At 28.8% G+C, this 13393-nt stretch overlaps 1 protein-coding gene across 1 annotated transcript; it reads right to left on the bottom strand.

Annotated features, from left to right (window-relative positions):
• Positions 1-3361, bottom strand: LOC132917511 (mucin-2-like). Its single transcript, XM_060978283.1, has 2 exons — positions 3239-3361; positions 1-1688 (listed from the first exon to the last, which is right to left on the bottom strand). The coding sequence occupies exons 1-2, from the start codon at positions 3284-3286 to the stop codon at positions 177-179; spliced, it is 1560 nt and encodes a 519-aa protein (XP_060834266.1). The 5' UTR covers positions 3287-3361; the 3' UTR covers positions 1-176.
• Between the last annotated feature and the right edge of the window lie 10032 nt (positions 3362-13393).

Raw genomic sequence — 13393 nt, 5'->3', positions numbered from 1 at the left:
TTACATCATATAATATGTTATATTTATTAAAATAAAATTGTAGGTATTACAGATATTTTAAATAAATCTATATTCTATAATTTTTTTATTCGAGAACCTATATTTATTTAATGTATGTATATTTTATGCTATATACATTATACAGGTATAAATAAAGTGTTAATCTATAAGCATTTTCACTTACTTTTAGACGGTGATTGTAAATTGGAATTAGAAATCAAACTTTTTATTATTTTTAAAAGGATCTCCTCTTGTGGACTAGTTAGGTCTGTATTATATTTGTAAGTTGTAGGATTTAACAAAGGATGAAAATAAGCGTGAGATGGTGGACAAGCTGCATGATGTAGTGGACAATGATGCTTATTTAATGATATATGCGGATTTGAGTTAGTAACTGCAGGTAAACTACAAGGTTTTGGTTTTGGAATATGATGGATTGGTGGTAGACAAGGTTTATGGAACCTAGTAGTTAGTGTACATGGTGGTACTAGTGTGGTTGTTGATATATTAACATCCGGTGTACTATTATCTTTTGGTGTATCTTCAGTTATTGGCGTATCTCCAGTTGATGTATCTTCAGTTGGCGTATCTTCAGTTGATGTAGTACCTTCAGTTGACGTAACAGTAGAATCAGTTGGTATGATGGGTGTTACCGTAGGATTATCCGTCACGGGTGGATTAGGTTCAGTAGATGTTGAAATACATTTAATAGGTGGAGTATTATTATTTACATTTTGAATTTTGTTTAATAAATAGTTACAAATCCAATTATAGATAATAGATTTATGTGAATTCCCTAATAGAGAAGTACAAAAAACGTAATTTGAATTATTTATGCTAATACCGGTTGTAGAGTTACAAGGATTAGATATGGTATTTGTGTTACAAGATTTAGAGTTATCATGACTAGTTGAGGTATTAGTATTACCGGGTTGAGTGTTTGTGTTATCGGGTTGAATGTTTGTGTTACCGGGTTGAGTGTTTGTGTTACCGGGTAGAGTGTTACAAGGATTAGGTATGGTATTAGTATTACCCGGTAGAGAGTTACAAGGATTGGGTATAGTGTTTGTAATACCAGGTGGAGAGTTACAAGGATTAGGTAGAATATTTGTGTTACCGGGAAGAGAGTTACAAGGATGAGTAGATAAATTATTAGTGTTACACGGAACAGGCGAGTTATTTGTATCACTAGGTGTATATTTAGGTTGATGGACCGTTGAGAATGTTAAAGGCATCTGAAAATTAAATTGTGGTGAAATAACCGTAGATGTGTTTTGTCTAATTGTTGATGGTATTATTGGTACCAGTAAACTTGAAATTAATTGTAATGGTAACTTAAATAAACTAAAGGAATCGGGTGTCGATTTGTTGGCTGTGCGTGATGAGTTTGTCACTTTTTGAACTGTTGATGATGGCTTAGTGATCAAAGACGACGATTTTGGAACTGAAGACGGTGATTTTGGGATTGAAGATGATGATTTTGAAACCGAAGACGGTGATTTAATGACTGAAACCGGCGATTTTGAACCCGATGCTGCAGGAGATTTTGTAGTTGTAGACTGTGATTTTGTAGCAGATAATGGAGGTAGTCTTAAATAAAAGGACGATATTGGTTCCGATTCTGGCTGAGGTAACGGTCTGAACGAAGCACATCGATATTTTTTAGGTTGTGTTATGGTTTGCATAACCTACAAATAATAATCAAGTTAGTTAAATGTTTATTATAGCTACATGAAAAAAATGTATATCATATTACAATATTTATTTTATTTTAATTAATTTCTCATAGTATAGATACTATCGTGTCTATTAATTAGTAGATACTTAGGTATAGCTATATTACTAATTAGTAATTACAATAATATATTTAAATTATTTAGCTTAAAGATGTACACGAAGAAATATAAAAAATAATATTAATTGGTCGATACATTGTATAAGTAAATTAATTATCTACTATATATTAAATTTACAAGTCTAAATAAAAATATTAAAATACCTATCCATTTTTAACTTCAAATGTTTATATAATTTGTCGCATATATTATTTTTAAATAATAAATGTACATACTAAGTATAGGTACAATTATTGTATCTAGTAAATTTAGAAAAACGTAGGTAGCGCTGGTACCTATAAGTCAATTGCACATATTTTGAATTTTTTTATAATCTTGCATTGAATTCCTCATTTTAAATACAATATTTTTTATAACATCTAATAAAAACCATTGACAATTTTAAGCCACATGAAGGTATTTTATAGTTTTATAATTTTAAATAATATTATATTATTCCTATTTATACCAGCGCCTAGTTGTTATACGGATTTAATTATTTACTATATGATTATTTATTTGTAGTTTTAAATTAGTAATTTTACTGACGACTGATGAATTAACTGTCACATTTCAACTGTATCAACAAATTCTATCTTAACATTCATCTGTCAATAATAATATTATAGTTAGTGACAATTAGTTGAATTTCCTTATACTTTCTTATGTTAAACTTAAAAAACTAAAAAAAAATTCAAAAAATAATTTAATTTTAAATGGATTTATAGTAGAAACATTATTATAAATTAATTAAAAATAATGGAGCTACAAAATTACAACTTATTTGATAATATAATAACCTTTACAAGTATCTATTACTGTTTTTTTTTTTAGTGATTTGTGTGTACACAATATATTAGTTTAATTTTCGTCATATCGTCCTATTGATTGTTCAATAAACTATTTAAATAACTGATGTCTGATAGGTAAAATTTTATAAATTTAAAAGTTTAGATTTTCAACCACGTAATTATAGTTAGGTATATCCTCATATCATAACTTATATGTCATACATAATAATATCTATAAATACCTATATATATTATATACTATAAAATTATGAAGTTATGATGAATATTGAATAGGTACCTAGTTACTAGTTTATTTTGGACATATTTAAATTAATGATATACGCCTATATCACTAATATAATATATTATTTAAAAAACATACATACCTACTTAATATTAGTATATGATAATAAAATTGATTCTTATAAAATTACACCTAAAACACAAAAAAGTTAAATATGTACCTATTCGTATATTGGTATACGTATACCTATAAAACTTATATCAATATTACATGAAAATATCACTTAAACCATATATAGATATGTATATATGCATCATAAACGCAGATGTCTATATGCATTGTAATTATAAAATATCGTTAAAACATACCTGGGTAGAGAACACAGCAATTACCAGTATGATACCGAATGGAGTCATGGTGAAGTTTGACGGTGAACAGTATAGTACAGCGATTTAAGTACTGCATCGGTTTTACCGATGTTTTGATATCTGAGCACGGACATCTTTTATATTATATCATATTATATATTTGCAGTTATTATCAGTGATACGATTGTGTATTACCGGATGTTGTTATCATGTTACATATAATCATACCACGTTTATAGTTCAAAACGGCACTGACCGCTGATTTCGCCTAAGACTTAGAAGGAATGATATATATATATAGGACATAGGTATATCTATATAGGTACTACCGTTTTTATTATATATAGTGTTAATATATATTAATAATTGTGTTGGTGTGCCGATTAATTTGATTTTTCGAGCATTATCACACGTCAGTATAACACCATGCAAGTAGGTCGTTTGTCTGGTTTTATACGTATATGGAAGAAAACACAATATTCACGCTCTATAATACTACGCCGCAAATCCATATGCTGACGTAAATGTTTTTTTTTCGCACAATATTGTTTACACGTGTGATTTCATGTGTTCACTGTTCAGTCGAGAGTGTATTTATCGAATTTTTAGAGTGTGAAAAATAATAATGTTATATGACATTCCTGCAAAGCTTTAAATATTATACATAATATAAATATTTGCGTATTATTTGTGCATATATAATATATATTAATGTTAAAAAATTAATAAGCAGTGACCATATATATATAATTTACCTATATATATATATATATATATATATCTAATGGTTTATTTAATCTGAACAGTCTATAAGATGAGAAAAGAAAATGTCAACGCATTCAATAACAATTATAGTGTTTTGACTGTTTCGAGCCTGTTTTACCGTATACGCGAGGTTTTTTATTAACTGCAGTTATTGACCCGTATTAAAATTTAAAGATATATTTTTTTCCACATAAGTTTTCGTCTAACAGTTTTCTAACAGTCTTCCATTTAGGAAGGACAGCATTCTACACATTACGTCGCTATATTGTTTCGCAATTATATGTATGTATATATGTTGTATATATTTAACAGTAGTACCTTCCTAATTGACGGAAATATACCTCGTAACTTTTAACAGAGATTAATGTATTTACAGCTTGTAAATCATATCAACCTGGTTTGAAAAAAGATATAAATAAAAATTAATCAACGACACCGCAATTGCCCTTCAAACGATAATTCATTATGTCAATAACTTGTAAGAATATTTAGATTCCAAAAACAATTTTCCTATATACCTACACGTGATCAACATATTACATCACAAAAATTCGTACTCGTATACGGTTCAAATATTACACACTGGATATCCATATAGTGATAAATTGAATACATAGAAATATAAAACTCAAAATTAAAAACCTAATCATATGTATGCACATATAATGTAATTATTACATTGTACTTACCTAATATATAATATGAAAATGCTTTTCATTGTATTTGTATAAACTGAAATGTAAAAATAAAATATAACTTTATTTTATAACATATATAATAAGATAATATCATTGAGATTTAAATAAAAAACAAAGTATCTGGCAATACCTATACCTATATGTATATATTATCACTTACCAGTGGTGTCATTACCCATTTTGACCATATAAGGTAGACATTTACGTTTACTTAAAATACAATATTATATATTGTGTTTTGATCCACTTCTGTAATCGGCCGGCCTGAAAATGGATAAATAGGGTTGGTGGCCTGTATAGAAATATGTGAGTTTAAAAATAATTAAACAAGGCAACTGTATATTAAAAACATATAGTAATAATAGTAAATAATTAAATTTGACATAAAAGCACGTACGTTTCGTAATAGTTATATTATACTCGAAATGGTATCAGAACTGATATAATACCTCAACATGTTTAATGTTTATCTCATCCCGAATAATAATTGTATAGAAAAACACATTTCAAATAACATTATTTTTTATCATATTGAACCGCGATAATCAAAATTGTTTTGACTCGACAAAAACCAAGATACAAGTGTACCTACACAAAAATAGATATAGTTACAACAAAACAACACCGATAAACTATTTGTAATGTTTCAAATGTATAATGCTATAAAGCTGATAATAGATATTATAATATTCTATTGGCGTACACGTAGCGGACTATATATATTATTATAATTTATATCCCGTTCCATTAATCACGGCGGTACACAATTTATATAGATCATCGAACCATTTATTTCTGCCTATAATACATTAATCGATGTACCAATTATCATCATTATTATTATTAACACGTAAACAATATAAAATATTATTGACGGTCATATACATCATAACTAAGCCCGCGGATGCGTAATCGAAAGCGCTATCGTCATGAGTGTCGGGGGACTGATTCTGTTGTATATTAAACTCGAATACATCTCGTCTGCAACGTACGAAAAAAGTTATTATTCGTTATAAAGCACTCATACTCCCCGTAGACTACACTATACACATATATTATATGATTATATTCCATGTACAGAGACGAGTGTGCGATACACACACACACACACACACACGCTCACACACACCATATATATAGTGTGTGTGTGTATTGTATATCGATGACACACTTACACGCACACTATAGCAAGCACAAAACATTACGGATATCGATCGATATACATTTTGTCCGCGTGTATATATTGTGTTTATAAGGGCACGACGACTGCATACTATATACACACGAGTACACGACCCTCGCCACACACACACACGCGCGCGCGCTCACATCACGCACACACACACGTGATACACGTCATGTACAGGGTAAACGCCTTCCGGCCTTCAGTAAAATCCGCCTAAAAACCATACCATAATAATATATTATATAACGATGTGTATGTGTGTGTATTGTATATATATACGTATAACGTTCGTATACGAACAACTATCGGAGGGGGGTCTTGATCCTCTGCAGTGTGTGTGTGCGGTGTGCACAGTGTAAAATATTATATTATGTATAATATCTATAGGCGAAGGGGACACACACAGAAATTCGTTGTTTACGCACCGCCGTATCCTTGACTACTCACGCCCTCTCACTCGCACACGCATATATAATATGCACTCCTGCACTGCCGTTCACTCGCTCGCTCGCTCGCCTTATACAGCCAAACTCCTCTCCTATACGCGTGTGCATCGTCTGTCACGCAGTGACGTCACATTCACACGTACATATATATATATATATTATACAGAATACGTTATAATCATCGAAATACCGCCACCGCCAGTGTGTGCTGCAGCGCAGATGATGGACATGCAATCACATCCCCACCGCGCCACAAACATACCCCGCGCCGATGGCCCATCCATGAGGCGCATTATATTGTTACTATACTGTTATTATTATTAAATACGCCTACTGCTCCCTATTGTACCTATAATATAGTTCTCTTCGTGTCTGCGACGCGTACTCTTTCACCCGCTGACCACCAAACAATGATCATATATTACAACGATGTATATCGTAATATAAATACCATATATTTATGTACATATAGTATACGTATGTGCGAAAAAAATAGGTATATTATGCATTATTACAAACAACAAGCATCTCCAATGGTTTTTCAGCAATTTTCCCGTTTTCCGTCATCGTATCTATCATACCGACTAACAGGAAGACGATTTTCGTTTCGCGTATTGGTATAATCAAGGAATACTTTTTGCTTGTTATATACGTATATCATTTTTAATCTATATAGTATACACTTTGGTAAATAATCTCCGATCGCCTCGTGTGTAACTTTATAGCCTTATAGGTATATATATATATGTTAAAATACTCAATAATATATACGGTGGATGATTTTATTTATGGTTTATTCTCTCGCGAGATCGCTGTTACACCTTTATATTATGTATGTAATATATATATTGTATATTTTATCTTACTATTTGTGGTATGGCCGTATATGATGGGGTTATACGTCGTATAATCATTAATTAAAACTCGTCCCCGTGGGCTGTCTGCAGAAGAATTTCACATAATAGCTAGATATATAATATAATGTGTCTACACCATTTATACTATATAGGTATAGTACACATTTTGAAAAAAAAATATATGTATATAATGCTGTGTTTGTATTATATAATATATGTACCTAAGTGCATATAGAAAACCTGTTCGCTGGTCGCGGCGTGTTGATTTTGACGATCGGTTGGCCCGTAACAATTCGGGTGGGTGTAGATAAGTTATGCGAGACTATAATATTTTATATACAATATATAGTATGGTGTGTATACATATTTACAGTGGTATATATTTTGTGAGCATAATAATATATTTTTGTAACGTATAAAACTGTATAAATACGATATTTAAAAAACCATGCATGTGCTATGTAGATGATGTGTGCCTTATATGCATGAGCGTAAGGTTAAAATATATATAAATAATATATAAATGTATTACTATAATGCGATATATTTTTTTTGCAGCATCTTTTTACGAATTTTATTGGTGATGTCCACAAATTGCCTCATATTAATACACATAATCAGTTTCTGATTTTGCATATTTTTGCATATTTTATTGCACACTACACAGCTAAACTGCACACACAACCACACGTGAAATATGCATGATACATTATGGTATATTTAATATATTTAAACGAAAAAATACTTGATGTAGATATCACGTCAAATTACGCTCTTAATTTCAATTTCATAAAAATCAGTGGCTTTGTTTTTAACAAAAAAAAAATTAAATATTTAAATCACCAATATATAAGAAGACTAACAAAAATGGTTTATTTTAAATAAAAATTGGCTTTATTTAATTTGTTTTATAAAATTATAAAGTGCTTAAGCACTTGGGAAAATATTAGTAAATTCACTGTGTATATTTTATCATATTTTTATTGCATATATTTTAGCAAAATTATATGCATATTTAACTATTTTATATTAAAAATAAATCCAAGTCATATCTACATGTCTTACTATTATATTATAAGTATATTATACATAAAAAACTACTAATGCCTTACTTTAATTAATACAAGGATGTATTAAGCATGTTATCACTATTACACCCCGAAGTAAATACAAAATGTCACCCTTTTTGGGGAGCGACGAGAAGGGTTCAGTCTTAAACAAATACACATTATTATAAATTTGTTTTAATGTATATATAAGGTTTTGTAAAATATGTATCATAAACTGTATCTATTTAATAAAATAATACTGTGTGTACCTATATTTATAATCACACTATTTGCATATTTACATCAATAACAATTAACAACCGCATAATTTTACTTAACTTTAAACTTTCACCTATACAAATCGACAATAAGTACAATACACACAACAACAACTAACCTACATTAAGTATAGGTGTATATTTTATATTATAATAAATTACTAATAATTAACTTAAACAGTAAACACAAAGTTGTGAATGGCCATTCTGCCGTATATAAAGGTATACATAGCATGATAAATAGCAACATATATTATATGTTATAGTAACACTTGTCTTATAATATGATACCATTAATTATATAATCAATGATGATATATGCATCGTCGCAGTCGCTATACGTATAGATATATCGCGCCATTCGGTGAAGTTATCATAACTATACATAATATGTACATTTTAGTTTTTACTAATCAATCAGAAAATAATGCGAGATTTGTGTACATAGTACATTAAATATAGGAAAATGTTAAATCTTATCATAATATGTGACTTTAAATGCTGCATGTATGTTTCAAATGCATATCTATATAGTCATATAGTAGATTGCTATAATGGGTTAAATTTTAATTCGATGATAAATCATCGCTTACGAAAAAAGAATCAGAATAAACACACTTCCGCAGCAGAATGATGAGCTTTTATTCCTATAAAGATGTTTTATAATAAAGTGGAATGTTTCAAATTAAATTGAGATTATATAGTATTCTTTGAATAATAAGTAATAACGAAACAAAAATTGTTACTTTTAAATTTTAATGTCGTCAAAATTTAAACTTTAATTACTCATAAGGAATGCGACTCTACGCTGCTCTTTTTTTTTCAATTTTAACCATTTTATAATCATTTTTATCATTATGTATACAATATTTACATAAAACGAAAAAACGCCAACAATTTCAAATATCTATAAATAACACAAAAAAGAATCAAACTATATCATGTCTTGTAAATGCTATAATTATTCTAGTATTCGGGGAAAATTTCAAGTCATTTTTGAAATACAATAAAAAATTAAATTGATTTTCATGAAAACTATAAGTATTATATTACAAAGATTTGCGTCAGAATTCCTGTTTTCCTTAATTTTTCTGTTGTTTTTCACGTTTATTTTGTATTTCTGTACTCTAAAAGGTTTATTCTACGTAAAAAACACATCATTATTGCAGTTTAAAATCAACACATTCAATTTTCCTCTTAGACTAAAAAAAAAGGTAAAAACATACATTATAATTGTACAGTAACAGCGTATCTAAATCAATTACATGAAGCCATTTGTCACCGGATTCAACTCGCAATAATACAATAATAATAACAAATATTCTAATATCTGGATTAATTATAATTATACCTATACTAAGACCCCTATAAGCCTTGATCGGCTTTATAAATAGGGGCTAAAAATATTATTTCGAATCATATTCTATACCTATCTATTATAATCGAATATAATATATATTATATTATTACTATTATATGTCCACCATGCGGTGTTTAAAATATATAGATGAGAAATTGTAGTAGAAAAGATTTCAAAATAATGGTATAACGTCTCGGAGCTTAAATTGTAATGATTAATAAGTAAATCAATATTACTTATATATAGCTAAATAGTTATATGCATTTATAAGTATGTGGTACCTACGTATACCAACAATATTAATTAGGTATATGTAGGTAAGTAGGTGTTCATAACGTTTGAAAACTCTAAATTACTGTATCTGTATGCAAATTGTAATACCTACATATAGAGTCATAGAGAAATAACACTGTTGTACATTAATAATATATAAAATATTTAATAGTCTCATCATTATTAATTATGTCATATTATCATTTATCTATAATCTTATGACCGTATCCAAAGTTTTTTGAACACCGTGTAAAATGTTCTTTTACAAAATTACAGTGTTTTTAACTTTTAAATATAATATAATAATATACCTACACACTGGCACAATGCAACTTATTGGTATACACTGCGCAAATTTTTATTTGTTTATGTATAAAATTGCTTGCGTGTGTTATACACATTATATATATACATCATAATATTACATCATACCTGCAGGTATATTATATGCGTAGTAGGTATGTGTTTATTTTTTAAACTTAAAAACTAATAATTGCACTAGTATACTGTGAACTATGTGTAAACATGTTTTTTTTTAATATTTAACGTATATATATATAAACATATTTTACATTTATACTGCTATGTACCTATTATGTGTGCTAACGCCTAATACTGCTAAATATTCATTATGAATGAGTATATATTAATAAATTATTATTATGCGATAGAAACAAAACGCCATATTATGTTGTACTTATATTATGTATATACATACACTACCTATATTTCTATACAAACGTAACTAACTATATTATATAGATATGTATAGTACCTATATGCCTATACATCGTTAACATTCTTCCAAATGTTATTCTAATGAATAAAAGCGTATAGGTATATATATATATGCGGATATACTATACAATAAGCATGACACCCGCGTTGCATTTCTCGCCATATATAAACACACATATATAATGCATTGTATAGCCTAATACCTATATATTTATGTGTTGGTATATAATACATTATATATAACGGGTATATTTGAAATAAATATCGAGTACATAATACACCTGTTACTCTGCAATCTATGATATGGAGAAAAAATTTAAAGAATTTCCTTTAACATCGGTGGCGCGTTAGGACTTATATAGGATCGGTGCAGTGTATAATACAACACATAAATTTATGTGCAGGCCGTTTCGACCTTAGATCTACAAATACAATATACCACATTTTCACCCGTCGCACACACGGATACAATGGCGATGTATTCGGTTGTCATAAACCGATTTATCGCAGCAATGGACCCGTCACCCGTTGTTCTCAAAGGTCTATTTTTATTGTTACGCCGGCTGTAAGAGACCCATATGTGGATGCATGACGCCACTGCAGTGGTGTTCTGTACGAAACATACCCGATACCCACCGATGCATATGTGTGAGTTTAAGAATATATTAGACATATATTATAGTATTAGGTATATAATATATATATAATATGAGAAAATAACATCTTTTAGAAGCACGTTTACCGACCCTATACCCGTGGTTAAAAAGAGTGACCCTTTGAATTTATGACTATAACGCGTGGTTATAGGAGTGACGAAACTTGACAAAAAAACATGTTGACAAAGAATTCATATATATATATATATAATAAATATACAATAACGAAGCATGCATAATACAAAAAATACATTTGACATTATTTTTTTTTAATTCGTAGATTAAGGCTTCAACAGTGTGGGTTAGTAGCCTGCTATCTAGTTTAACATTATTGTGTTTCTTATACATATTAAATACTCTTATTACATTTATAGAAGGTTTAACACATTTTTAAATTTACTGCAATTTGTTTATAATAATAGTGGTACTTAAAAATTCGAGCATTTTCATAGTTTGGTCTTCATTGATCACTTCTGTCATGCTTAGTGGCGTATTTAAATCTGTGTGTGTTGAGGTATTTGTATACACTCCTTCGCACTATGTTTTTTATAAAGTTGGTACTTGGTGGCATGTATTGTAGGTATAAATTGGTCATTGAAGCTCTTTTCTAATTATAAGTGTGAGTGCGTGAGAAAGGTATTATACAATTATGTATACGATTCAGCAGGACTGCAGATGCGGACGATTGCGATTCCTTGTCTCCGATTATTTAGGGGATGAGGGATAAGTTTATAATTTTTGGATTGTTCTTTTTTTTTTTTAATATTTTTGAGTTAATTAATTGTTGGTATTAAATTCCAATGATTTTGCTAAGACAAGATGATTTTTTTATCAACAGAAATTTTGATGAATATTATTTATTGTTGGTTTTGAAATAGTTTTCATTGCACGATCGGCGAATTTGTCTGCTTTTTCGTTTATTCCTGCAATACTAATGTAGGATGGTACCTTCATGAATTCATTGTTTTCTTCAACATTATTATTTTATATAATATATTATATTATAAGTATACATTTATATAGTTTAGAATTTAAATATTATAAATATCTATATAATTACGTAGCAGGTAGGTATGTTGTTTACTTGTGTCTATATAGTATATTTGGGTTTGATAGAAGATAGAGATAATACGGTCGTGTCTTTTTACACATCGGACGTCTACTTATTATTATGTAGGTACCTATTATAATAATGAACATTAAAAGAATTATACTTAGTTATATAAGTGCGTTCATTAATTAATTCCCGCGCAGTCTACAACAGGTTATATTATATATAGCGGTGTTCCCACGGTAAATGAATATAATTTTGGTTTATTTTGTATATAAAGTTTGATCCGCGTTTCATATGTTCATATGATTCGGCTCTTGGAGCTCTATATACCTACTTAACTCTCGTTATTTATATTATACGAAAATATATAAATTATCAATGCATATCGAAGTCGTTATGACTTTCTAATCTAATTAAATGAGCACATATAATATTACCTAAAAATTATATAGGGATAAGATCTCTATATTATACATACTACATATAATTGTCGATTAATGATGTTTAGAAATATATCATATTATATTATATAATTGTAGATATTACATTGATATATTCGCTAAATACAATATGTATATTATAGTATTATACTACTATACTGCAGGTACACTAATTATTCATTTAATAAATATAAATTGGGGGTGATCAATAATTAATAATGCCTCACCATCAAATTTTTCCTGAGTAAAAAAAAATACAAATATGTATACGTTATACGTTATACTGCCAACATGCTTGTATACGTATATATCAGTGTATTCATTTCAATATATTTAGAGGGGGACACATTATATA

Source organism: Rhopalosiphum padi, chromosome 1, assembly GCF_020882245.1.
Source record: "Rhopalosiphum padi isolate XX-2018 chromosome 1, ASM2088224v1, whole genome shotgun sequence".
In the NCBI taxonomy this organism is placed as follows: domain Eukaryota; kingdom Metazoa; phylum Arthropoda; class Insecta; order Hemiptera; family Aphididae; genus Rhopalosiphum; species Rhopalosiphum padi.
This window is presented reverse-complemented; position numbering and strand designations above follow the sequence as displayed.

What these genes read in the sequence shown, in the direction of transcription:
- LOC132917511 (XM_060978283.1), bottom strand. Translation starts at nt 3,286, where the DNA reads ATGACTCCATTCGGTATCATACTGGTAATTGCTGTGTTCTCTACCCAG. An exon ending in TTGCTGTGTTCTCTACCCAG is followed by an intron (nt 1,689 to 3,238) that starts GTATGTTTTAAC and finishes TATTATTTGTAG; the next exon opens with GTTATGCAAACCATAACACA.